The sequence below is a fragment of the Oryzias latipes genome, chromosome 11 (assembly GCF_053564925.1).
Source record: "Oryzias latipes strain Hd-rR chromosome 11, Olatipes_Hd-rR_3.1".
In the NCBI taxonomy this organism is placed as follows: domain Eukaryota; kingdom Metazoa; phylum Chordata; class Actinopteri; order Beloniformes; family Adrianichthyidae; genus Oryzias; species Oryzias latipes.
Window position 1 is genome coordinate 24,877,038 of NC_136247.1, and position 26,676 is coordinate 24,903,713.

The 26,676-nt window shown below is 43.1% G+C and overlaps 2 protein-coding genes across 2 annotated transcripts; both read right to left on the minus strand.

Moving 5' to 3' along the window:
* Nucleotides 1-2,883: 2,883 nt before the first annotated feature.
* On the minus strand, nt 2,884-4,634 carry LOC101173797 (zymogen granule membrane protein 16). Its single transcript, XM_004073752.5, has 5 exons — nt 4,286-4,634; nt 4,048-4,153; nt 3,918-3,970; nt 3,645-3,768; nt 2,884-3,495 (listed from the first exon to the last, which is right to left on the minus strand). Exons 3-5 carry the CDS (start codon nt 3,967-3,969, stop codon nt 3,171-3,173), a joined length of 501 nt encoding a protein of 166 aa, XP_004073800.1. The 5' UTR covers nt 3,970; nt 4,048-4,153; nt 4,286-4,634; the 3' UTR covers nt 2,884-3,170.
* A 5,522-nt stretch (nt 4,635-10,156) lies between these two features.
* On the minus strand, nt 10,157-14,717 carry abrab (actin binding Rho activating protein b). Its single transcript, XM_004073935.5, has 2 exons — nt 13,894-14,717; nt 10,157-11,332 (listed from the first exon to the last, which is right to left on the minus strand). The coding sequence occupies exons 1-2, from the start codon at nt 14,634-14,636 to the stop codon at nt 10,849-10,851; spliced, it is 1,227 nt and encodes a 408-aa protein (XP_004073983.2). The 5' UTR covers nt 14,637-14,717; the 3' UTR covers nt 10,157-10,848.
* Between the last annotated feature and the right edge of the window lie 11,959 nt (nt 14,718-26,676).

Sequence of the window (26,676 nt, forward strand, 5' to 3'; positions counted from 1 at the left end):
ATGTTGCAGCATGATAATGCACGGCCTCATGTTGCAAGGATCTGTACACAATTCTTGGAATTTGAAAACATCCCAGTTCTTGCATGGCCAGCATACTCACCGAACATGTCACCCATTGAGAATGTTTGGGATGCTCTGGATCGGCGTATACGACAGCGTGTTCCAGTTCCTGCCAATATCCAGCAACTTCACACAGCCATTGAAGGAGAGTGGACCAACATTCCACAGGCCACAATAGACAACCTGATCAACTCTATGCGAAGGAGATGTGTCGCACTTCATGAGGCAAATGGTGGTCACACCAGATACTGACTGGTTGTCTGAGTCCCCTAACACCCTCAATAAAACAAAACTGAAGATTTCAGAGTGGCCTTTTCTTGTGGCCAGTCTAAGGCACACCTGTGCAATAATCATGCTGTCTAATCAGCATCTTGATATGGCACACCTGTGAGGTGGGATGGATTGTCTTGGCAGAGGAGAAGTGCTCGCTATCACAGATTTAGACAGATTTGTGAACAATATTTCAGGGAACTAATTATTTTGTGTATGTGCAAAATGTTTCACATCTTTGAGTTCATACCATAAAAAATAGGAGCAATAACAAAAGTGTTGCATTTATTTTTTTGGTCAGTCTACATCAGGGGTCGGGAACCTTTTTGGCCAAGAGAGCCATAAACGCCACATATTTTTAAATGTAATTTCGAAAGAGCCATGCAATAATGTGGTATCTCTTTTCCACACTGAGGCACGGAGACTCAACCTCTTTTAGGGTTCTTTATTCTGGTTACTGTAGACCGCAACAAACGCCGTACAATTAATTCAGCAACTCCTGAATCTCTCCCGCCGAGACGAGACGACAGCGCTTCTCCCAACTTTATATTCCTTCACTGCCGCCTCAGCCCTCCCATTTCCATTATTCGGCCCATGGCTGAACCCCATTGGTCCAAACTACCTAACAGCAGGCTGAGCGACAGAACTGAGAGCCAATCAGATCTTTGCTTCAATGAACTCCAGAACTTATAACGCGGCCCAACAGCCACCCAGTCCAACTCCGTCCGCGACAATATATTCAAAACTAAATATACAAATGAATGTGTTTATTTGATGTAATTTCAACATTTTTAAAGTACAATAAGTCTGTGGATTCTTTTTAATAACATTGTTATGCTGTTGCTAATAAATGATGAGTATTTCTCGTGGTAGTTTTGCTGATGGTCTAGTCTGGTTGATACGTGGTGAGTTTCTGCTTCATGCAGGCGTTGAGACTTTAAACGTGATCGTAGGTCTGAATGTTCTGTAGATGTGACAAAGACTGATCACATGCAGACGGGGAGCCAAACACACACTCACACGCTGCAGTGAGTGACGGGCAGCGGGTTTTACGTTTTTATAATCCCTGCGCGATTCACCTGCTGCCGGTCCCCGCAACCCCCCCACCCTCTTCTTTCTTCCTCACACATCCCGTCCCCGCAACTGCGCGCTCTTTCTCAGAGACGGGAGCGCAGTTTTGGGCACGGCAATTCACAGGTTTCCGGGTGGAACAAACTCTGTGAAATAATAGACAATTGTGAACTTATAGTGCTGGCACAGATTTTTCTCTCCAAGCACCGCTACTACTGCGCGCCTCTGGCATCGCATCGCGCCCGAGAAGGACTGGTCTAATGAAAAAAAAAAAGAAACTATAATTAAAGATTTGTCTGCGAGCCACATGTGACCATCAAAAGAGCCATATATGGCTCGCGAGCCATAGGTTCCCGACCCCTGGTCTACATGAACATTTTGGCTCTACAGGTTGACTGAGAAGTTTTTGACCTTGATATTTTGTGCGAACACCTGTGTGCCCTTACAGCTTTACACTGACACACTGACTACTTGGACTACAGTTTCTAAAAGCTTAAAGCACAAAATTTATGATGAATAAGATTCTGTATTTACCATAATCAATTATAGAACATTTAACATTTCCATTCAAATAGACCTTTAAGGAAGCAAGTTAAAATATTTAGAAGAAAGATCTGGTAAGTCACTGTCAGTCACGTCTGGACTTTTAAAGTTACATTCTAGTTACATTCTGATTCTGTATTTAATCAATTATAGAACATTTATGGTTTGTAACCAAACCAAATGTGCAGGTTTCTTTCATACAAGTCACCTTAGTACGTCTTTCAGAGCTTTGACTACCTGTATTGAGGCGAATCCCAGCTGACTGACTTTTACACAAACGTAATCTGAGGCGAAGCGGGCAGAGAAATGTGAAGGAGGATGGAAATGGTGAACCACGGCAGGTGAGAACCAGGAACGAGGATGTCCACCTGTGAGAATTGTTCTTACCTTATCTTTTTCCGTCACTCCTGTTAACCAGATCAACCTGTTCAAAAGAACACATTCTAAAGAGCAAAATAAAAGTCCTGCATTAACCTTATTGAAAGTGCTGACATCAGATTTATGAGATAACAAGCCACCGCCACAAAGTGTAAAACTGCTCTTTTTGAAAAAACTATTTTTTTTTCCTGTTGAAATTGAATAAATCTGACCTCAGGTGAACTCTGGTTCTTTCATTAGCAAAAGCTAGCAAAGGTACAAAAACTGAATAGATGCATTAATCCTACAATTCGTACCAATTTGAAGTGCGTGTTTATGTGTCTGTAGAGAAAGGCCGACTCACACAGTTCATTTTTTGTCAGTGATAATCATTTTTAGTTTTTACCCTAGGACTGTACGGTAATACCTAACCATCATACTTCCCCCACTGTGCTTTACAGAGGTTTTTTACTTACTGAGTTTTTCATTGTCTTTCGTTGTAGCTAAACCTGCTTAAACGCTGAGTGTCTTAGTGTCAGTTAGGATTTTGCTCAACATAAAGAAAAAGGAAAAGCTTGGATGTTCTCTTTAAATATTTTTTTATTTGTTTTGTACATATAGAATCTGCTTTTACAGTTTCGAGGCCTGAGCAGAAACACCGAAATGAAAAAGAATCACACCAACATTGCAAAACACTTTTTACAATTTATTCAAACAACCACGCTTTACATTTTGGGACAAAATGGAGCTAAGAAATTACTGATTCTTTTTACATTTTTACGTGAGTATATATCTGAATAAAAATCATCTCCACACAAGGTTAAAGGCCATCTCTTGGATTAAATCCAAAAATTTTAAAAGTTTGCGACTTAGTGTGCTGCAGTGGTGTTGAAGGTGGGATCCACCACCGCCCAGTGGGCTCCCAGACCGGTGAGGCCTCCGTGCACCTGTCCGCTGATGAAGACCAGCTCCGTCCCCTCGTGTTCGGGGTACATGTTGAAGGAAGAGCCTGAAGGCTGCCCGGCTTGCAGGGAGCGACCTCGGTTTGTGACGAAAATTATGGACTGCAGGTAGTGAGCGTACTTTCCAGAAATCTGGATGATGGCTTCACCGTCGTACAGCTCCATTTCCAGGGGGGCTCCATATATGTAGCCAGCAACGCTAGACCACGAGTATCCATATCTGAACTGGACGCTGATTGAAAATGAGAAAAGAATAGAGTTTTTTTCCACACTTAAAATGAAATCTCAGCTGCACAGAATGCTCCATTGATCACAAATGAAACAGCAACCAGTCTCTGCGGATAGTAGTGTTTAAGCAATCATAGGTTATTTTATATTTACCCATATATGTGGCCATAATAGTACTCCCAGACTCTGACGGCAGTGATTCTTCCCTGGCCGGTTATGGAGTATGAGCTGCCGCTGCCCGACCCCACTGATGTAGAGTACGAGTACAGGGGCAGGACTGTGAGAGAAAAGAACCAAAAGTTAGAAGAAGACCCAACGAATGAAGATGTTTTTGAACAAAGTACAAATAATTCAAAGCATTGCTGAGCAAATAAAAAATATATCATTTTGTTTAAGGACAAGTTTGTAGTTTCCTTGTTTACTCACATTCAGTCGCAGCACAGGTTGCGAGAAGAGTCAAGAAGGCAAAGAAAAACATTCTGTGAAAAAACATTTTTAGAGATTATTTGACTTTTGCATAAACTATAAACAGTGGCATAAAGATTGTTAACTTTACCTGTCTAAATGTTTATGCTCTCCTCAGTGCACAGCCAGTCTTTGTCTGCAAGACTAAACCACAGCTCGTCATCCTGGTTCTTTATAGTAGTGGCGTGTGGGAGGAGCTTAAGTTTAAAGAATGACAGGAATTTCAGATGTTCGAAAGACAAAAATAAAATCTTTGCTACTTCCTGAAAGGCATTAATAAAAGATTCAGATTAGATGAACACAATGAAATAACTTTATATGAGGTCTACCTTTTCTGTGTCTCCTTGGTAATAGTCATGGGACACTCCAAACAGCTGGCAGAAGAACCTCTCACAATTTGCTAGAAGGCGACCACTTCCTCATTGTCAGCTGTTCGATGTTTACTTTCAACTCACCTGCATTTTGGAATTTTGAAGCAGCTTTTTCCTCATGGACGGAGGTGGGCGGCCCCTGCCTTGCTCTCTTCCCGACCTCCTGTGGGCTGGGACGGTGGTTGCCTAGAGCGGATCTCGCTTGGGAGGGCCCTGGCCTGTGCCTGGGGTTGGTGAGGCCTGTTACCCATGGATGGTGGTGGGCTGCTCGTCTGGGGATGGGGGGACTCTTTGGGGGTGGTGTCCTTGTGACAGTGTGGCACCGCCAGATGGTGATGGGACCCACATCATGTATTTATTTTATGTATAAGACTGTTTCCTGTGACCTTACCTGTGGCCTAATGAATAGCAACGCCCAGTAGGAGGGGCGTAGAGGTCAAAAGGAAGTGTCCCAGGTAGTGAAAAGGGAGAGTGACGGAGGTGACATGACCTGTTGTGCCTTGCGTGGACCTAGTGAAGGGGTCATTGATCTTGAATAAAGAAAGAACGCTCCTACCTTGGCTCCTCTGCATCATTTCCCGGCGGGACCCCGCGACAGTCCTGCAGAGGGCTATCCTCTCCTGGCTGCTCTTTGGTGTTGGAGGCCCCTATGGCGGTCCTGCTAGGTCCATGTGTCTGACAGGATTGCCTGGCCGGCAGATTCCCTCTATCTGTTAAATGATGTCAGCGTTGGGGGGCCCTGGCTACGGCTAGCACTTTGGCGGGGGTCTTGGTGTGAGGACGGTCGGGCACCCTCCCTCCTTTTACATTCCATCATCCACCTCAGTAGAACAAACACCCACCTGAGCACAGGAGTCAGCTCACCTTTGCACAAATACTGTAGTATGTCTGACAGAATGAAATGCTTTACATGTGTTGGTTTACATGCATGTGTGCCTGTGTGTGAACTGTAGTTGTGTTGAGTACACGTTGACATCATTGCATGTGAAGATTCTTGGAGCCAACAGGTATGTCTGTGTGAAGAGGCCCCGCCCCCTTTTGACTAACATTTACACCAGTAATGATGATAACCCTCCAGCATCATGCTGCTACATGACCACCACCCCCACCACCACCACTTCTGTAGTCATACTCCAGATTTCCTTAACTCCCCTTTTCCCCCTTACCCCCTGTCTCTAACACACCTCCCGTCTTTCCTCTTCTTCTTTTCCTTCTGGTCCAACAAAAAAAAAATGATACAAATGTAATCAATATAAATAAAGTTTAGCCTAAATTACAAAAGGGGTTTATACAAATACACACCCAGTGTGTTTGAAGATCCACAACCCCCTTTTGTAACAGTAAAATATGTTCAACGCCTTCAGCTCCTATCTGTCTGCTCAGCTGTTGGACAGCACAGGACAAGTAAAAAAAAAATAATCCACACCTTCATAACAACCAGTCTTTACTTGTACTCTTACACTGAGTCTGCCAGTTGTTCTTCCCTCAGCTGCAACTCAACTTCCAACTCGCGCCTGCAACTGAAATCCTGTTCCTCCGGTTTGATTTCTGTAAGTGAAAGAATCCATTTCAAGACTTTTGAGTTGGTTTTAAATAAACATCTGGCCTTGGACCAAGTTACCTGTCTGATCTCCATCAGCACACCATCATCCAGAAATTCCAACGCCGAACACTGAGAGGCGACTGCGTCCTTTCTGTTCCAGACGTTCAAAAGAACTTCCTCACTGGAACAGACGGACTCCGACGCTATCAGTCTTTCAAAGTCTTCCCACGACACATTCTTCAGCTTTAAACTCAACTGAAATTTGGTCAAATTTAACCTCCCTGTGTGAGTTTTATGGTTTTCAACTGATTGTTTGACGTCAGACTTTGACTGTCATTGACAGATTTGATGGAGTTAACACCGGATCTTATTGTAGTTTAGTAAAGTCTTTGAGAAACGTGCAAAGAGAGGGAAAACAATTAATTGAGGTATTTGAAATCTTGGTGTTGATGTTTCACAATATTAAACAGTCTCTGGGGAGTTGCCAAATTTGTGAAAACTATAAATAAAAAACAGAAAGTTGGGTTGGAATGATGACTTTTTTATTTTTCATTATCTAAGACCAACTTTAGTCTTAAATTACAAATTGATTGATTGTTATTGTAAAGTAATACCAGTACTCAAACAAAAGAAAACTGCTCTGCGCAAAATCAAAAACATAACAGGCTCATGTTCTTTTTCTGGTTTAGTAATTATTGATTTTCATTATACAGAATAAAAAGAAAATTATCTGCTTTTCGTTGCCAAAAACACAGCTGGGCTTGATCAAACTTTGTGACCCAGGATGGAAAATGTTCGGTACAAAAGATGGACGAAAACAGTTTCCGAAAAAGAAACTGAACCTGTATAGGTTTAGTCACTTAGTGTGCTGCAGTGGTGTTGAAGGTGGGATCCACCACCGCCCAGTGGGCTCCCAGACCGGTGAGGCCTCCGTGCACCTGTCCGCTGATGAAGACCAGCTCCGTCCCCTCGTGTTCGGGGTACATGTTGAAGGAAGTACCCGAAGGCTGACCCACAAACAGGGAGCGACCTCGGTTTGTGACGAATGTTATGGTCTGCAGGTAGTGGGCGTACTTTCCAGAAATCTGGATGATGGCTTCGCCGTTGTACAGCTCCATTTCCAGGGGGGTTCCATATGTGTAGCCAGCAATATTAGACCACGAGTATCCATAGCGGAACTGGACGCTGTTGAACGATAGGGAACAATTATAAATAAACTAGGTTTTAAAGTCAACTAGAGAAACGAAACGTAAATGCTACTTTGGGCCATGAAGGCCAAAAAAAGCCCCTAGATCCTGACAAACCAATCTTTAACACGCAAAACGTTGGTAGATTATCTAAAGACTAGTTTCCACTGGGCGGTACGGTTTTGAATGATCAAGGCATATCAGGTGAGCGTTTCCGCTCAAAGTTGGACCGTCACGATGCATTTTGAAGAAAACCAAAAATTAAATGTTTTGATCTTTTGTCATACTGACCTTCTGCCAATCAACGGCTTTCATTGACAACATAGCTCATTAATCGGTCCGTGTCGGGCTGAGTCAACCAATCCTGCAAATCAGGAGTGAGCTTGCTGTAAAGCTGTACCCCTACCCCTTGAACGCGGGCTACACGAAATCCGTCAAACGTTTCAAACAGTGGAGGAGGGGGCCAGCGGGCACTGCCTTTTCCTATTGAGGCATCAATAGGTAATACATGTAGCTGTCAATTTCTCAGTTGAGGTCTTTTGGTTGATTTGGAAAGGTACTCCCTGTTTGAAACACCGGAGGGGTCACTCAGTCTAATTCTAATTCTCAGATACAGTCAACCCTGGGTTGGGTGGCGGACTGGGTCGCCCGGGGGGCGGTTGTTCCCTGCCTGCTGCCGTGTGGCGTTGGGGGTTCCGGCTGCCGCTGCTGCTGCGGTGGGGGTCTTGGTGTGGGGATGGCTGAGCACTCTCCTTCCTCTTTTCACATTCCACTGTCCATTTTAGAAAAACATAAACACTCACCTGAGCACAGGTGTTAGCTCACCTTTGCACTAACAGTTTGCATGATTGAATGAATGAAAGATTTCACACTAGTTGGTTTAAAGGCATAAGTATGCGTGTGTGAACACTATCTGTTTTGTGTACATGTTGACATGTGGACATTTTTTTCAGCCAGCAGGTGTGTTGATAACATTTGAGTGTGTGTGAACAGGCCCCGCCCTTTTTGTACTACATTTGAACCTTACCGTAATGATTAACAACCAGTAAACTTGTTGCTTTATGCTGCTTCATGGTCTTATCCCCCCCCCCCTCCTATTATCACCCCCCCCCCTCTCTCTAACATCCCTCTCTCTTCTTCCCTTCTTTCCTTTTCCGTCCGGTCCAACACCAAAGATTTACAAACATGATTGAAATTAATAAAGTTTGGCCTCAATTACAAAAGGGGTTTATTCAGACATACCTCTGGTTTGTCTGAAGATTAATAACCCCTCTTGTTAAAGTAAAATATGTCCAACACAAGAGGCCCTCAGCTCTCATCTGCCTGCCCAGCTGTTGGACAGACAAAGTAAAAAAAAAAAAAAAAAAATCATTAGGTTCACTGTTGCCGTTTGCTGCTCTTGCACTGGTCATCCATTGGGAGCCGTAACATCAGTGATGCCAACAAGTTCACTCAGTGTGGAGAACAGTGAGGAATGGTCCAACCCTCCTCCTCCTCAAGTGCTCCCTATTTCTTTTGCTCACTGGAGCTTAGCTGCTATCTCAAATCCTAGGGATGAAGATACGTCTCCCTGTCTTCTTGTCTTAGATTCATATGTGTTTTAGTGAGGATTCGGGTGTCTAATTAGGTTCCTCACCAGTCAGAATACAAGTGGAGTAGTCCTCTTCCAATCGTTCATTTTGCACAAAGTCCTGGTTCACTAGCATGGAACTCTGGGTAATATATGTTAGGTCAATTTGAGTATAATCTATCACGTATCACCGAGATTTCAGGTGCATGTCTAAAAAGGTTTAAACAAATGTTATTACATTTAAACAACAAATTACCTCAATTGAAGAAAATAAACCTCTTTTATTTTTGTATTCTACCAATATTTTGGAACCAATACATTAAACTAAAGGAGTACATGTGTTCAGTTGAAGCAGCAGTAAACCGGTACTGCGAGTCACGTCAGAAGCTAATGTCTGCCAAGTCACTTTTGCAAGATCTACGTGAGATTAAATACTCTTTTCTGTCTTACAAAAGTCTACTCATGTGAAGGAAAGTGAAACCTCACAGACAGGATTTTTTTAAAGCACTCCTGTGCACAAATATGACGCCACAAAAACATAGAAATGTGTTTTTCTTTCATGCTTTACTTTTTTTTTGATGACAGAATATATTCCATTGAAGGTCAAGGATGCTGATTTGATTTGGTTCTTCATTTGAATGAATAGCAACATGCAGAGAGATGATCTAATTTGACTAAAAGTCGAGAAGGCTGATCAGAAGCAACATACTTTCTCAGATCTAAGTGTGATTTACTGTAAAGCAAGGAAGGTGTGCTTTGCAGAAAATAGCATGACGGGCAAAGATAACACATCATGCGTGACATGAATGATGCATAACTTGGAGAGCTGTCAACATTCAAGAATCACCTTTTGTTTCAAGATTTTTTTACATGTTTTATCTGCTTTAAAAGTCTCCTTTAATGAAAATGTGCAAAAATGTTTATCTCATTTTACTTTTTATTTTGTTTTCATGGATCTTTCGGTTTGCATATAATATTTATTCTTTTTTTCTGATGGAGTTTGATTGGTTTCCTTGAACATCGGCTGTTTTGTCCTCCTAAAGAAATGTTCAATTGGCCGTCTTTTCTTGCTAAATTATTGCACATCAGCTCTACATATGTGTTCCATTCAAAACTTTACCAGCACGAGTCCGGCTCCTTTCGTCTGCTTCTGTGATTTAAAAATTAGGTTTTAGATCATATACACAAAGTTAACAATAGCATTTCAGAGGACAATCCGGTATGACGGCACAGCAAAAAATGTACCAGCATCCAAAAGAAGTTCTGTTTGCCCAAAATCCCTTTATACTATGAAGGACTTTTAGTACCTTTGGTTTTTCAGAAAACTATTTCTGAAGTGAAAACAAATTTACTGAAAAGTTTCACCAAAGATCCTGATCAAAATCAAGAATTAGTTGCACATTACTGAGTTACAACTCATTCTTTTGGTGTTTTCAATGGAATCTCAGCGTATCTCAGCTTTAAACCGGTCATTTTGCTGTTGTCTGCTTCAGGATTGAGTTTAATATTTTTATTCAATGCAAGTGACATTTTTATTTTTATTTTCCTAATTGTGACTTAATTGTGATTCTTTTCTGGATTTTAAACATCCATCCATCCATTTTCAGAACTTGCTAAATCCCTTTATAGGTGACAAGGTTGCTGGAGCCTATCCCAGCTACTGTTGGGCAAAGGCAGGAGACAGGCCACCAGTCTGTTGCAGGTCAGCACACTCCCAGCTTGGGACATTTGAGAGACACCAATTAACCTATGAAGCATGGTTTTGGACTGTGTCTGGAGAAAAGCCAAATATTTACAACATACAAACTCTACGCAGAAAGGGCCCAGCTGGGATTTCAACCAGGCCCTTTTTGCTGTAAGGTGAGAGCGCTGACCACTACACCACCATGCAGCCACGCCAGAATTTAGTAAATCATCAGCAAGACATTTTAAATGTGAACAAATAACAGTTAAAAGTGTTCAAACTATAAAAAACAAAAAAACGCAGAAACTGTGTTTTCTGACGTTCTAAATAATTCAGTTGGACAATATTTTCTGAGTTGAATTTTTTAGAACTTCTCTTTTTATCATGACTGAGAATCCACACCGATGTGTTAACAGACATCTTCATGTAATTTGTCTGCTGCATAGTATCAGAACTCCATCCACCCATGTCCAAAAATGAGGTCAGAGAGGCAACAGTTTGTAAAAAAAAAAAGAATGACATAAACAGACCATAATGTCACACCAGTAGAGTAATGATCACTCCATCATCCTGGCCCTGCCACAGCATCTCCCCATCAAAAGCCACTTTCCCGTGTTTCCTGGCCCTCATCAGGATCCCCACCACCTTATCAGAGATCCGGACGTATCTGTCAAACAGCTGTCCAAACGTGACCCGCGTCTTTCCGTCCGGACCCGGCTCTGCCATGGTCCGGATCACGTAGCACATGTCGTCTATCTCCCGGTGGATGTGCTGCTCGGCTCGTTTCGCCCTCTCCGCCGTCTTGGTTCCCTCCTTGGGACGTCCGTAACCCTCCTGGCCTTTCTGGAGGCGCAGCGACATGGAGTAGTCGTAGTCAAAGTATTCGCTGAAAGGGTTCAACTTCTGGTTAACCGTGTGCTCGACGGCCCAGTTCTGCCAGCGGCTCTTGAGGTTTCCCACGGCGCTGTATTTCTTGGAGAAGGCGTTGATCTTGTTGGCGTCTTCAGTGTCTTTTTTGTACCTAGAGGACACATTGGAAAACATTAAAAGAAAAAATCTTTCTGAATTTAAGCTGTGAGCAGCGTTGTATGGGCTTAAGGCACGACACAACAAAACAACACTTTTTTTAAATTGGCTTTCGTTTTATCTCCATAGCAACGATTCAATGTTTGTGTTGCCTGGGGGTGTCGAATAGGTCTGTGCTACTTTAGAAGAATCTGCGAAAGTAAACTTTTGTACTTCCTTGGCAACAGAGGTTTATCGTTAACCATTCCTGATATCTTTACATGTCATATAGTTTCAATCAGCTTGAGTCAAGGATTATTGTGCTACATTTTCAAAAGATTTTGATGAAGAATACACAAGCAATGGTGAAAACCCAATTTTGTGAGCTTGCCACGGTAACACTGTTCATCTACCAACTTTTTTTTCCAAAGTAGCTTCCCAGTGATGTCCGAGGAGTATATGAGAACTAGACTGAGTGACCCCTCCCCCCTCACATTCCAAACAGGAAGTACCTGCTGGTCCTAAAAAGCCGAAATCCCATCCATTTCTATTGAGTATAAACAGCTATTACTCAATCTTTATATTTTTTCTAGGATAACCATTCTTGCTCGACAACACCTTTTTAACATATTCTGGCTAATTGTTATATTTTTAGTTCAAGTTATTTAAATTAGAAATTGACCAATCAGATGCCTCAATAAAAGTAGGCGGCCTTGCCTCGAATGTTTGAAGGGTTTGATTGACAGATTCTCCCATGTCTGCTTTCAGGGAAAGGGGTGTGGCCTTCTAACATGCTCACTACTGATTGGAGGGACAGAAAACTAGACTACGACCAACACGGATCATTCACGGCTGACTGAGGACATCTGGTTCCAACACGTCGACGAACGTATCGCAAAAAATGGCGACTGAATTTACTTTGTTTGGTTGGAGCCAGAAGTAACTCATTTACTTTGGATGACCTCTCACTTTCTATGTCCAGATCTATATATTCAGTCAATAGCTGGTCTTGAGCTGGCAGTGTGTAAAATTTCATTAAAAAAATCACTCAAAGTTTTTTTCCCATTTTGCGTGAAAATTTGTTAAATCGCAAAATTTTTACACTTTGCCATAAAATGGCCATTAAGCCGTAGGTCCTGTCGCCACAAGATCATTTTAACACTTCATTTGAACATCACCGACGTGTGTTTTGGTTTTGTTAGTAGATTTTTAATTTAAAAATAACATTTTTTGCACATTTTTTGCCCCACCATATCTCACCAATCTCCTCCAGCGTCACACCCCTTCCCGCTCTCTGCGCTCGTCCGATGCTAACCTTCTGTCTCTCCCCTGTCGGACCAAGCGTCGAAATTGGGGAGACAGAGCCTTCTCCATTGCTGCTCCAACCCTATGGAACATTCTGCCCCAACATCTCAGAGACTGCACTGACCTCCCAGTTTTTAAAAAAAAAAATCACTTAAAACTCATCTTTTTAAAATAGCTTTTAATCTTTAATCTGTCTTCTATGTTTTTATTAATATTTTTATTGTATTCGCTCTGTTCTTATTAACTGTTTTTGCTCATGTGTTGTAAAGCGTCTTTGTGTGCCATTTAAAGCGCTATACAAATAAAATTTATTATTATTATTTATTATAAGAGATTTTGGCCCCATTCATTTTCTTTTTGACGTCTTGCCTCCGTTGATGTCATCGTTTTTCACCGGGTGACTTTTTAAGTTTGTGCGGAGGGCAAAACTTTTCGCCCAAAGGTGCAGTAAGAAAGAAAAATTGTGAAAAACAATCAGGAACCTCTGTCCAGGACGGCAGTGGGACAGAATACATAAACAATCTGACACTGACGGCGCAGAAATGACTTGATGGCAGATTTTCTTTTTTTATCCGAAAGCCCAAAACAATCCCAGACCTGATGAACATTAGGCTTAAGACTTTAATAACCAAAACACAGTGGGTTCTATTTTTAAGTCGACATTAACAGACTAAGGAAACAAAAAATATGATTCCTTTAAAAGAAAAAGTTTCACCTGTATGAGTTACATCATGTATCTGCATGGGGTGTGATGGCGTTCAGCCGAAAACATTCCTGCCCTCCGGGCTGCATTGTTACAGCTGTCACTCAAGGTAAATGCGTGTAAACGCTCAACCTTGGCATCCCTAAACATGTTAAGGAAGCCAAAAGCTAATTTTTTCTCAGAAACGTGAGTACGGCGGAACTTCTTTGGATAATTTTACAAGAAGTTGCTAAATCACGTCTCATGAAAAAACCATGGCTAAGTCCAAATTCCCTCAATACTCCCCAACTAATATCCAGTTCCCTGGATTTTAATAGTAATTCAGACACATGCTCTCAATTTTTTTATCATGTAAATATGACGCCCCTGGTTTACTGAAGTCAAAGCCTAAAAAATATGAACATTTTACGAAGACTTTTTATAAAATAAATGATTTGCCAATCTAGCGAGCATCTATACACACAGGTTTTTCGCAGAGACTTCTGGGAAATTTCCAAGGCGCTGGATTTTGGAATTGTAGATTTAAACACTCCAAGGAGTGAGGGTATTAGGATAACACCCGTACTCACGTCGACACCTGGGGTCTTTTTATCCTCACTGCCTCCTCGTCAGAGTGGTTCACGTCCTCAGAAATGTTTGTCACGCGTGTTTGAGCATCTGCCACATGTGATTTCTCCGACCCCGCATCCCTGCTCTCCTGCTCTGCCCCGCGTTTGTGTTCCTCCGCTGGTCCTCCTTCGTCTTTAGAAAGCCTTTGCTCGCTCTCCATCTGCTTCCAGCTTTTGGTCAGAGAGGACACCATGTTGGAGCACTTCCTCTGGCGTGTCGGGGAGCTTTTCCTCCTCAGCAGCTTATCGATCTCCTCGCCCGATGGCAGAGACTCCCTCTTCATCGTCTCGGTCAGGGGTCCGATGCTTGCCCCTTTCTCCTGAAGGCTCGCAGTCTTCACCGCCTGCTTTGTTTTGACACAAGGTTGGCTTGAGTTCTTGACTTCGCCGCTGTTGGATGACCCCTGAGGATTCTGGGTTTGGGCCACAAGACTCTCAGACATTTTCTGGGTTTGAGTAGGAGGTGGTTTCCTTGGAAACCATGTCTTGGGTTTTGCTGCTTGCTCTTCCAGCAAAGGGGGAGCCCAGCCGCTGGGCTCGCCGGCCTGCTTCTTCTCACTGTCAGACACCCACTGCTGCCAGCTGCTCGTCAGGCTGCACACCACGCCAGCCGCCCGAAGCTTCCGAATGTTCTTGTTACTGGAAGGTTTCCTTTGGCCATTTTTTTCCTCAGACATGTTTATTTGTTGCTCAGATTCGCTCATGGAGACTCATCTTCCTCGTCCCAGCTGCTGCTTTCTGTACGCTGGCACCTTTTGCTGCCGAAAGCAGACCCCCAACATGATGGTGGAAAGTATTTGAGTCATCCCAGGCCGTGCACCGACCCGACCCGATCGTCTTTCTGTGACACGGATCACCCCCCCCACACTCATGTTTCATCCCAGATGAACATGTAATTAGAGGTGAACAGGCCAAGGGGGTCGTGACTGGAGTGAGTGCACAGGCGCTGGCGAGGACACTCCAAACCCACCTCCTGAGCTGACTCCCACTTTCAGGTGACCTTTTGAGGTTTTGTGTTGGAAAGTGGTGCTGAACAGTGGCCCAAACAGCAAAACAGTTCTTTAAAGTCCCACACTTAATATAATTATGGTTCTGCCATTTGTGGCTTCAATCAAACAATCAGTCATTTTCTAGGACATCGTTTCTGCAGAGCAGCACTAGTTCCTTAGAATTCTTTTTTCTGAGTTGTGACCGTTGGCGCTGAGCACGCCCACCCCAACTTCCCATCAATCATCTTTTACACTATCTCCTGCTAGCTTACAGCTCCTCACACCCCCAACCTAACATTAACGTTGCAACAGAAAAAGTGAGAAAACTGAAGCTATCCAGCAGTTCAGTTTAGATTCAGATTCCAGCTGATACGAGGAAAACAAAGACGTTCACGGATCTATTTGTCTGTAAATACAGTCTTTTTCAAAATAGAATTCTATTGTCTACTCCTGACTTACAATAATTTGAATAAAGCAGTGTTTTCAACCAGTGTCTGGTGTGCCGTGGGAAATTGCCTTCATTAACTGATCTAAAAACATTTCCCATCTCCAGGATATCAGCTCTGTGTTCATCCAAACAGGCCCTGATAAAACAATGAGTAGTTAGGAACATGAGAGATCATAAAAGACTTTTTTCTTTGTGTTTATTTGATTCTATTAAAGACATTTTGATAAGAATGACGGTACTGCGATTTAGCCGTAGCTTCAGCTGTATTAGGAAAAGTCCCGCCCCTTTAACGGTCTCCATCAATCATTCTTGGAGGCTTAATCACATGTCAGCAGTCTGACCAATCAGAAGTGGTTAAAGTCTTCACGTCCTTGTTTACAGTCAGCTCATAAAGTCTCTCAGTTCTAACAAAAATACCAGCTAAAGCTCGTCTTTAGCGGTGTAGCTTTCCACAGAATCCGGTGTCAGACCGTGGAACAAGTGAACAACACAATGAAGCTCAGAGAAGAGAGTCTGTCTGCGTTCGGCGGCTGTTCGCACTACATCTCCCATGAAGCATTGGGTTAAAGTGACAGCGTCTCAGCGCACAATGAGTCCTTGTTAAACATCTTGAAACCACAACGAACACACATCAAACTATTTTTAAATCTTCTAAATTAACTTTAATTACATCTTTTATAAAAAAACAGCTCCATCTTCCAACTTTTTCAGCCACAATTATCACAAAAATGCATGTGAGATTGTGGAGGGGCTGTAGATCTGTAGAGTTTCTCCTTTTTTTTTTTTTTTTTGGGATGCTGGTGTGCAGCGGGATTTTTGTCAAGGTTAAAGTGTGCCGTGGCTCAAAAAAGTTTGAAAAACACTGGAATAAAGAAATACTCAGAAATGTAATTTTAAGCCTAATTTTTCTGATGTATGTCCTCGATTATCAGAAAAACGCCACAAGAACTTGTTAAAAACATCAAAAACCTCAGAGGCGCAACACTAGACCCACAAATAACAACTGCAGTATTTTTCCAGAACTTTTCATTTTATAATTGTTTTATTATACAGTAGTTTAGGGGTTTTAGGGCTGCACAGTGGTTAGTGCTCTTGCCTTACGTCAAGAAGGCCCCCGATTCAAGTCAACCTGAAACTCGAAACAATAATATATCGATCATTCTTGCTTTTATTTTACCCCTGTTGAATGCTCACAGGGACACGGAAGTAGCTGCAGAAAGCAGCTTTTGCAGCAGGATGGATGGAGAGCGTCCCAGGATGTGAATGAACCCAGACATGAAAACGTGATTATCGATGCTTTTGTGCTTTTTAAAATAAATAAATCTGATCTCTAAACATCCTCCGTGTCTTCTATGCAATGTAATGAGACACACACAGACAGAAATGTAAGGAATCTGCTGTAAATACAACTATTGTTCACATCAGTGTTTATGAAGCTAGGAGCTAAGTCCGGTAGGCGAAGCAGCAATCCGTGTTTATGAATGACTTATGACGTGAATAATTATTTCTTTCGCACAAATTAATTATTTTGAGGGAACTAAATATATTTCGCGGGAACGGAATATTAACTTGTGGGAACAAGATATTAATTTGTGGGAACGAGATATATTTAATTTTTTCATGTCAGGACAAGGGCTACGTAGATATCAAGTGTACTTAGTTATTAAAACTAGAAACTAGACAAAAAACTTGGTGAGATTTTGTGTTTTTGTGAGGAATACGTTCATTTAAAAGTGCAGATCTAGTGGATCTTCTATAAACAGAGCTTAGCAGCTGCAGCTGTCAGTCACATGAAGGCAGCTTCATTCAGTCTGAAAATGCAACAAAAACTTTCTTTGGAATGTGGTTACAGTAAATGTGCAGCTTCTATTTGCTATTTATAGATCCAGAACACAATCCTGCATGCATGGCTGACAGCATTCCTCATGAACGCTGCATTGTTGCGTAATGCTGACTTCACTGATGTAAAGTATTGATGGTTCCTGGATGAACACAGTGTTAATATTTCCTTATTGAAATCCATTTTTAGCACTCGTTTATCCAATCAAACTAATTTAAATTCTAAATACAAATTTGTAGAATGGTAAGAAACACAAATATTTTGTGGAATTAAGTCTAATGTTGGACTTCAGCTCAAGTAGAGCAGAATGCAGAACGTTGGCACCCGGACACATTTCCCCCCCCAAAAAATCTTTTCTGGATTTTAGATTTTAGAGGGGTGGGATCACAAAAGATTTCTCTTCTACCTTCTCCTTTTCAAGCACACTGTCTTCTTTTATCTGTTTATTTTAAACTCTTGTGTTTATTTTCATTTTGTGTTTGAAATAAATAAATACATTAAAAAAGTTAAGACCGGTTTTTGTCATTTCTAAATGTTTAAATCCACCTTTATGTAACGCTTCTCAGGTTATGGGACTAGACGCAATAATCAGAATTCGTCTCAGGGAGCCCAAAGTATGTAAATGAAAACAAGACAGCGATGAAAGTAAAAGGCAATCGATTGTATTAACAGAAAATAGACATTTAAACAATACAAAAGAACAACAACAAAAGGAACCGGGATATGGGTCTGAGTCCTATTGAGAGGTTTCCAAAAGTCTATTGGTTGGGATGTAGTTGAGGTTTGCTGCAGGTGAGGAGTTGTTATTGAGGGTGGAAGTATCAGGATCTCAGATTTGGGTAGCTCGCCATCAAGTTGTAGATCAAAGAATACATAACAAAAACCTGACCTAGAAAGGGTCAGAAAAAACAAATCAAGAATTGAACAAAAACAAGCCACAGTCATTTCACTGGGTATACTGATAGGTCAGATTAATCATCATTGTAGAAAGTAAAAACAAGAGAAACAATATTCTTATCAAAAAATCAAATAACTGTTTCAAATAGAATTCAAAGTGTGTACACAAGTCAAACAATTCCATATCAAGGTTCAAGGTAAGTGGATAAAAGTTTTAAATCAAAAATGTACTCTGAAGTTACCAATTAATTTTATCCCATTATTAATCGAAGTAGAATAATTTTAAACAAATTAAACTTTCAAATTTCAAATGTTGCGCAACATGGTTTTTCATTCCATTATCTAATTCAAAGACAGTGGCCATTTTGGCATCATGGAAATAAAAGTAACAGTTCAAAGTGTTCAATTAACACAAAAGGAGGAAAGCGACTTAACAAAATTGCTTCGGCTTGAATTCAGCCAACTAAATTAAAACAACCAAACAAGAACCATTAAATAAAACAAAGTCTCAAAGGTGAGGCAGCATTAGCTTAGCTCTGTGACTATGATAAAGCTTTTTTCTGGTTTCAGTGTCGCGACCGCAAAAACTCACCAATGAGCAGGTCTCTTTGGGGTTAGTTAGTGTCCAAAGGTAAATGCTGAGGTGTCCAAATATGTTCGTATTTGTTCGTATTATTCGTAATATGTTTTAGGCGTCCTGGTGTGGCCACAGCAGCAGCAACAGCTGAGAGCAAGAAGCAGCCAACAGGAAGCAGGAAACAGGAAGCAGGAAGTAGCAAGCAGCAAGCAGGAAGTGCACCAGCTGACCAAGAACTTATATACACACCAGGCCTCTCACAATAAGGGCGGGGCCAGGTGCTCACAGTTAGTCTGATGGCTTGTCTGATGCCAAGGGGTTACACTTCCCCCCCCTTATCCCATGAACGTCCTCGTTCATGTGATAATTGCTCAGGCTGATGAGTGCATCAGGATGATGCTGCAGGCTGTTCATCATCCTGGAGGGCAAAGAAAAAGGCAGAGCTTAATCCATGGAGGACGGTCTGGATACTTTGTAAAAGGGGTCTACCCGGTTTCTGATACTGAAGGCGGACTGGTTGTGTTCTGACACGTTGTCCCCTTCGCACTTGCGGCTCCTCCAGACTGTGCGACTCAGAAGTCATAGGCGAGGTGGGCTCCTCCCTTAATTGTGGAGGATCTGCCGACACTGGGACAGATTCGACTGATGAGGCTGGTCCCGCTTCATTTTGCACTGGTCCAGGAGTTTTTGGTGTTGTGGCTGACACAGCTCCAGGACCTCCGCTGGCATCCGATGTCACAGATGCGGGACTAGATTCAACAGCACCCACCAGTTCCCGGTGGGGGATAGTATCCTCTTGAGTCTCTCCCTTTTCACTGTCATCCACATCAGCAGCGGTAGTGACAGCCAGTGGAGCTGGGAGAGGGGTTTCACATTGGGTGGCAGGATCTGGTTGACGTACTGCAGGTAAGACAAAGGTAGAGGTGAAACTCACAGGTTCAGTAGGTGATGGAATATACACCTGTTCGTCTTCATCCACTGAGGAATCTGTTGCAGTAGGTGGTGTAGGCAACACAGGAGAACTGTCGTCCTTCATTGGTTTCTTTCTGGAAACTGGATCCCCTGGAGGTATTGATGAGAAGGCACAAGGTAAGAGAAGGTCTCTATGTAATGTCCTCAACGGCTTATCACAGTGCTCTGGTCGAACGGTGTATACTGGTAGATGGCCGGCCTTACTCACAACAATATACACTGATTGTTCCCATTTGTCCGCCAGCTTGTGCTTTCCCCGTTGTCGCACATTCCTGACCAGGACCCTTTCTCCAACATCCAGATCTGCAGCTATGACATGACGATCAAACCTCTCTTTGTTTTTCTTCATGGCTTTTGCTGCATTAATGATGGCTGCCCGTCTATTCTCCTCCAAATGGGAGGTCAACTTCTGAACATACTCCCTGTAAGAGGGTGATCGGTCCTCTTTCAAGGGAAGCCCAAAAGCGAGATCTATCGGTAGGCGGGGTTGGCGGCCAAACATTAACTCATAGGGTGAGAATCCGGTTACGTCATTCTTTGTGCAGTTGTAGGCGTGAACGAGGGTTTTTGCATAATCTTTCCAGTGTTTCTTTTCCTGTTCGGAGAGTGTACCAAGCATGTCCAATAGGGTACGGTTGAACCGTTCCACAGGATTTCCTCTTGGATGATAGGGTGTTGTCCTTATTTTCTGTATCCCAGCCAGACCACAGAGCTCACGGATGGTTTTGGATTCAAAGTCTGTGCCTTGGTCACTATGCAATTTTGCAGGGATCCCATAGTGGACGAAGAAGTTTTCCCATAGGCATTTGGCGACAGTTCTGGCTTTCTGGTTTGGTGTTGGCACAGCTACAGCATATTTGGTGAAGTGATCAGTCATCACTAGAATGTCTTTTGTTTTTCCATCTGGTTCAACAGATAGAAAGTCCATGCAAACAAGTTCCAAAGGATGGGATGTCTTGATGTTGACTAGTGGTGCAGCTCGTTCTGGTGGAGTTTTACGTTTAATGCACCTCTCACAGCCCTTTATTTTGTTCACTATGTCGATGGCCATCTTCGGCCAGTAGAACCGGGAACGGATGAGATCTAAAGTTCTCTCAATGCCTAAGTGGCCCATTTGGTTGTGTAGCTGATACATGACCACAGGTTTGTACTCTTCTGGCAGTACCAACTGATAGGTGACGTCCTCTCCAACCTGCCTTCGCCTCACCAGAAGGTTGTTATGGAGCTCCAATTTATTGACTTCTCGGAGGAGGAAGGGCAGGTCAGGTAGTTGTCCCCTCACAGCTGGGGGTGGTGTTTCTCCCCGCTCAAGCTGAATAATCACATGTCCAATGACTGGGTCGGCTCGCTGCTTGGCTGCGAGATCAGCTAGTGAGAGTCGAGGGAGAGCAGAAGAGGCAAACTGGGTGTCATCTTTGAAACCATCAGGCAGGCTGTCAACACTTGAAGATATTGAGAGAACAAGGGCATGAGCAGGATCAGGGAACGAGCTGTACACCAGGTGACGATCACAGATTGCTCTTGTAGTTGACTGGTCAAGTGCGGTGACTATTTTTAGGTGTTGCTGTGCAAATCTTTGGATTCGCTCTTGTTCTTTGATAGAGACAGCATCATTGGACAGCTCGTGCGGTCGACGTGACAGGCCATCAGCATCTAAATTTTGCTTGCCAGCCCGATAGACAATCTTGAAGTCAAAGGTGGACAAGGCAGAAAGCCATCGGTAACTGGTAGCATCAAGTTTGGCTGATGACAGGATGTACGTCAGAGGATTGCTGTCTGTGACCACAGTGAACTGTGCACCATACAGATAGTCGTAAAACTTCTCAGTCACTGCCCATTTGAGAGCCAGGAATTCCAGCTTGTGGGCAGGATACTTTGCTTCGCTTCTGGAGAGTCCTCGGCTGGCGTAGGCAACAACTCTGTCATTTCCGTCGTGTTTCTGGTCTAACACTGCACCCAAACCAGTTGAGCTGGCATCAGTATGGAGTGTGTATGGCTTTTGGGGATCTGCAAAGGCCAGGACAGGGGCGGTAGTGAGTTTTTCTATTATCTTGTTGAAGGCTTGCTGGCAAATTGGTGTCCACCGTTCTCTAAACGGCTCTTTAGGATCCAGATAGGCCCCTGGTTTGACCAGTGGTTTCATGTTCTTTTGAGTTGGTGGATACCCTGCGGTAAGATCGTGCAATGGCTTTGTGATTGTGGAGAATCCCTGAACAAACCGTCTGTAATATCCAACAAAGCCAAGGAAGGATTTGAGTTCTTTGAGGGTCTTGGGGACAGGCCAAGTGAGGAGTGTGGAGATCTTGTCAGGATCGGTTTTAACTCCCTCCTGTGACACCACATGTCCGAGATATTTTACTTCGGTCTGGAAGAACACACATTTCTCCAATGAGAGTTTGAGGCCAAACTCCTTTAGTTTATTCAAAACTCTCATGAGTCGTGCTTCATGTTCCTCCAAGGTGGGTGCGAACACAATGATGTCATCAATGAAGACGAATACTTCTTTCAAATTTAAATCTCCCATACACTTCTCCATGAGCCTCTGGAAAGTGCTTGGTGCATTTGTCACACCTTGTGGCATTCTGTTAAACTCCCAAAACCCAAGAGGGCACACAAACGCTGTTTTTGCTTTGTCCTTTTCCTCCATTTCTATCTGGTAGTAGCCAGATTTCAGGTCCAGGACAGAGAACCACTTTGATCCAGATAAGGCAGAGAAGGCATCTTCAAGTTTAGGCAGGGCATAAGCATCTTTTATTGTCTGGAGGTTCAACTTTCTGTAATCGATGCAAAGTCGCACTCCCCCATCCTTTTTGCGAACAACAACAATGGGGGATGCAAATGGTGATTCAGACTCACGGATGATTCCGGACTCGAGGAGATCTTGAAGGTGTTTTCTAACGGCATCGATATCTTGAGGATGAATGGGTCTGGACCTTTGCTTGAATGGAGTAGGGTCTGCAAGCTTAATTTCATGCTTGACTTTGCCGGTTCTACCAAAGTCCAGGTCATGTGTGGCGAAAACCTCAGGGATGCTGTTTAGCTTCTGGGTTATCCTTTGTCTCCATTCAGCAGATATGGGTGACTTTCCAAAATCATATTGCAGGTGGGGATGTTGTGCTGTATCCAGTTCTTTGATGCTTTGTTTTTTTGCAATTATAGTCTGAAACGAACTGACTTCCGCAACTAGGGCTCCTGCAGGGATCTGGATTTGGTGGTCAGACTCATTGCACACCACAACTGGCAGGTGACATGGCCGTTTTTGTGGCAGGTTGACAAGACAGCTTTTCACGAGTAGACCACCAGGCAGAGAGCCGGACTGTGGATGCTCGATGATTACAGTCTTTTCACCCTGTAGCCTTGCGACCAGGCTCCCCTCTATGACAGTGGTTTGCCCAGCCAGTAGAGTTTGAGGCTGGTTGGATCGCAGGGTGACAGGGGTGACTTGGCTTTTTGAGTTGCAATTTGAGCGATGTTGGAGGATCTTGTACAAAGCTGAATAACCAGAAACAGCAGGCTGAAATCTTTTCTTGGTCTTGTAATGTTTGTGATAGGCAACATCTAAGGTATTGGTGCCTATGAGGATCTGAGGGTTTGACTGGTTTTGATCTGGTACAACGAGTGCCAGAGTATCAACATTTATGGGTTGACCAAGGAGGTCAGCTGGAAAGGTCAAGTTCAATTCAATGAACCCTAGGTAAGGTACGGCTTGCCCGTTTGCACCTTCGATTTCCAGTAAATCTGTGATTGGTTTGATGATATGATCTGAGAGGTGGGGTTTATGGAAGGAATGTGGTATTGTCGTTACTTGAGAACCAGAATCAAGAAGACAGTTGTATGATTGTTTATTTTAACTTCCCCAGTAGTCTTTGTTCCGATTAGGCCTCTTGGTAGTTGCAGGGGTTCTTTGGGACTCTTTGGGAAAACAGCTGCTGAGCGTCCCACCACAGAAGCTGGCTTCAGTTTAACTGATGCTTGGTTTCCCATGCGGCTTGTTTTTGACGTAGCAGTGTCTTTTTCTGTTGCACCAGAATTGGATTGGCTCTGTTGGTGCAGGTGGAAGAAACGTGACCATCTTCTCCACAGTTGAAGCAATACCAAGGCTTGGGCTTGGTGGATGACTTTTGAGGAGGACTTGGTTTGAGACGTGTGGTGGATTTGGACTCTGCTGCCAGGTTTCGGGTCAGAAGCTGTGACATCTGCTTTTGGAGTCTTTGGAGTTGTTCTTTCATCTCCTTCAGCTCTCTGTTTGGTGGTGGACTGTGGCCACATGAACAGGCACTGTGGGATTGAATGGTTGCTTTCTGTTTAGCTGCACCAATGTGTTGCTTCATCAATGACTCCTTGGCAAGTTGTCTGTCCTCTTCTGTCCTGAGCTGAAGCAACAGGTCAGAAAACGAGGGTGGATTTGTTTTTTGTTGTTCCAGTTGCAGCTTCATAATCAAGGAATTGTCCCAACACCCACGGCAGAACTGTTTCAAAAGATGTCTGTCAACTTCAGATGGTGAAACGCCCCCTTGCTTGACAACAGAACTGAGTGCTAGCTGCAGCCTCTGGAGGTATGCAGATGGTCGTTCCCCAGGGATTTGGAGGGTATTCAGGAACTGGGCAAACAGTTCTTCTCCATCTTGAACAGTTCCAAAAGCTGCATCAAGGGTATTGAGGAACACTGCTGGCAACGTGTCTGGCTTTAGCCCCTTCACCAGGTCAGCTGCAGGTGAAAGAAGGCTCTCCATGATCCTCCGGGTGACTTGCAGGGCAGACAGGCTGGGATCAGTCAGTAGGAGAGCTATCTGTCCACGCCAGGAATCATAATCTGCTTCGTTGCTTTGCTTGGGTGTTTTCCCCGAAAAGGGTCGCAGACGTGGAAAAGATGAAAGTAGGTCAGTGTTCCGAACCACATGTTCCACAACCACCTTCTGGACCTCGGGTGGATTTAGTTGGTCAGGAGACAGCGACGTTCTTTGCCTTGCTCTAGGCTGACGGGATAGCGCCTCCTGCTGGAAAGGTGGTGCAGGTTGTGGTTGTTCTGAGCCAGTGTCAACTCCTCTTGCTTCCTCTTCATCGTCGTCACTGTCATCATCCTCATAGTCATCTTCATGCTTAAGACTTATATTCTTTGCTGCTGCTGAATCCAAGTGGTGGCCGATCTGAGTCATCACCGACTTCAGGACATTGTCGAAATCACAGCCACTCCGATCTGCAATCCTCTTCAATTCGGCCAGATAGTCAGGGGGGCTGCTGTTACTGTCTGCTGCGGCAACACACTCGGAGGCTAGAGGTGTCAAGCGGAACTCAAGCTCATCATTCGCCGATGTATGAGTGCGCGGCAACAGTGGCTCTAAAGCAGCGTATGAATTTTCGTCTGCAAACTCAACGATCAGGTTTTTGTGTAGTGCACTCGTGGGGTCGTTTACGTACAACACACGGCTTAGGTTCCCGTAACTACGCAAACAGTCAATAACGTCATTATCGGCCTTAGTGTTTTTTACCCCTGTAATCAAAACAGACTTATTAACATTAAGTCCAGATCGTGTCACAAACTCCATTGTTTTTTTCCTTTGTTTTTCTTTTTTAATTAACACAAACTAGAAGGAAAACATTTACACACCAAGGCTCCTAGCTAGCTCGCCAAGTGTAACGCTTCTCAGGTTATGGGACTAGACGCAATAATCAGAATTCGTCTCAGGGAGCCCAAAGTATGTAAATGAAAACAAGACAGCGATGAAAGTAAAAGGCAATCGATTGTATTAACAGAAAATAGACATTTAAACAATACAAAAGAACAACAACAAAAGGAACCGGGATATGGGTCTGAGTCCTATTGAGAGGTTTCCAAAAGTCTATTGGTTGGGATGTAGTTGAGGTTTGCTGCAGGTGAGGAGTTGTTATTGAGGGTGGAAGTATCAGGATCTCAGATTTGGGTAGCTCGCCATCAAGTTGTAGATCAAAGAATACATAACAAAAACCTGACCTAGAAAGGGTCAGAAAAAACAAATCAAGAATTGAACAAAAACAAGCCACAGTCATTTCACTGGGTATACTGATAGGTCAGATTAATCATCATTGTAGAAAGTAAAAACAAGAGAAACAATATTCTTATCAAAAAATCAAATAACTGTTTCAAATAGAATTCAAAGTGTGTACACAAGTCAAACAATTCCATATCAAGGTTCAAGGTAAGTGGATAAAAGTTTTAAATCAAAAATGTACTCTGAAGTTACCAATTAATTTTATCCCATTATTAATCAAAGTAGAATAATTTTAAACAAATTAAACTTTCAAATTTCAAATGTTGCGCAACATGGTTTTTCATTCCATTATCTAATTCAAAGACAGTGGCCATTTTGGCATCATGGAAATAAAAGTAACAGTTCAAAGTGTTCAATTAACACAAAAGGAGGAAAGCGACTTAACAAAATTGCTTCGGCTTGAATTCAGCCAACTAAATTAAAACAACCAAACAAGAACCATTAAATAAAACAAAGTCTCAAAGGTGAGGCAGCATTAGCTTAGCTCTGTGACTATGATAAAGCTTTTTTCTGGTTTCAGTGTCGCGACCGCAAAAACTCACCAATGAGCAGGTCTCTTTGGGGTTAGTTAGTGTCCAAAGGTAAATGCTGAGGTGTCCAAATATGTTCGTATTTGTTCGTATTATTCGTAATATGTTTTAGGCGTCCTGGTGTGGCCACAGCAGCAGCAACAGCTGAGAGCAAGAAGCAGCCAACAGGAAACAGGAAGCAGGAAGTAGCAAGCAGGAAGTGCACCAGCTGACCAAGAACTTATATACACACCAGGCCTCTCACAATAAGGGCGGGGCCAGGTGCTCACAGTTAGTCTGATGGCTTGTCTGATGCCAAGGGGTTACATTTACAATCAAGAAGTATTTCTTATTAGATGAGGCTCCGCCTCTCCACTGAGTGGGCGGAGCTTGCACATGTCACTCAGAAAACTCTGGAGGCACATTTCCTCTAAAACGACCCGAAAAGGGCGGAAAATGTGAAATGACATCTTTAAGGCAACG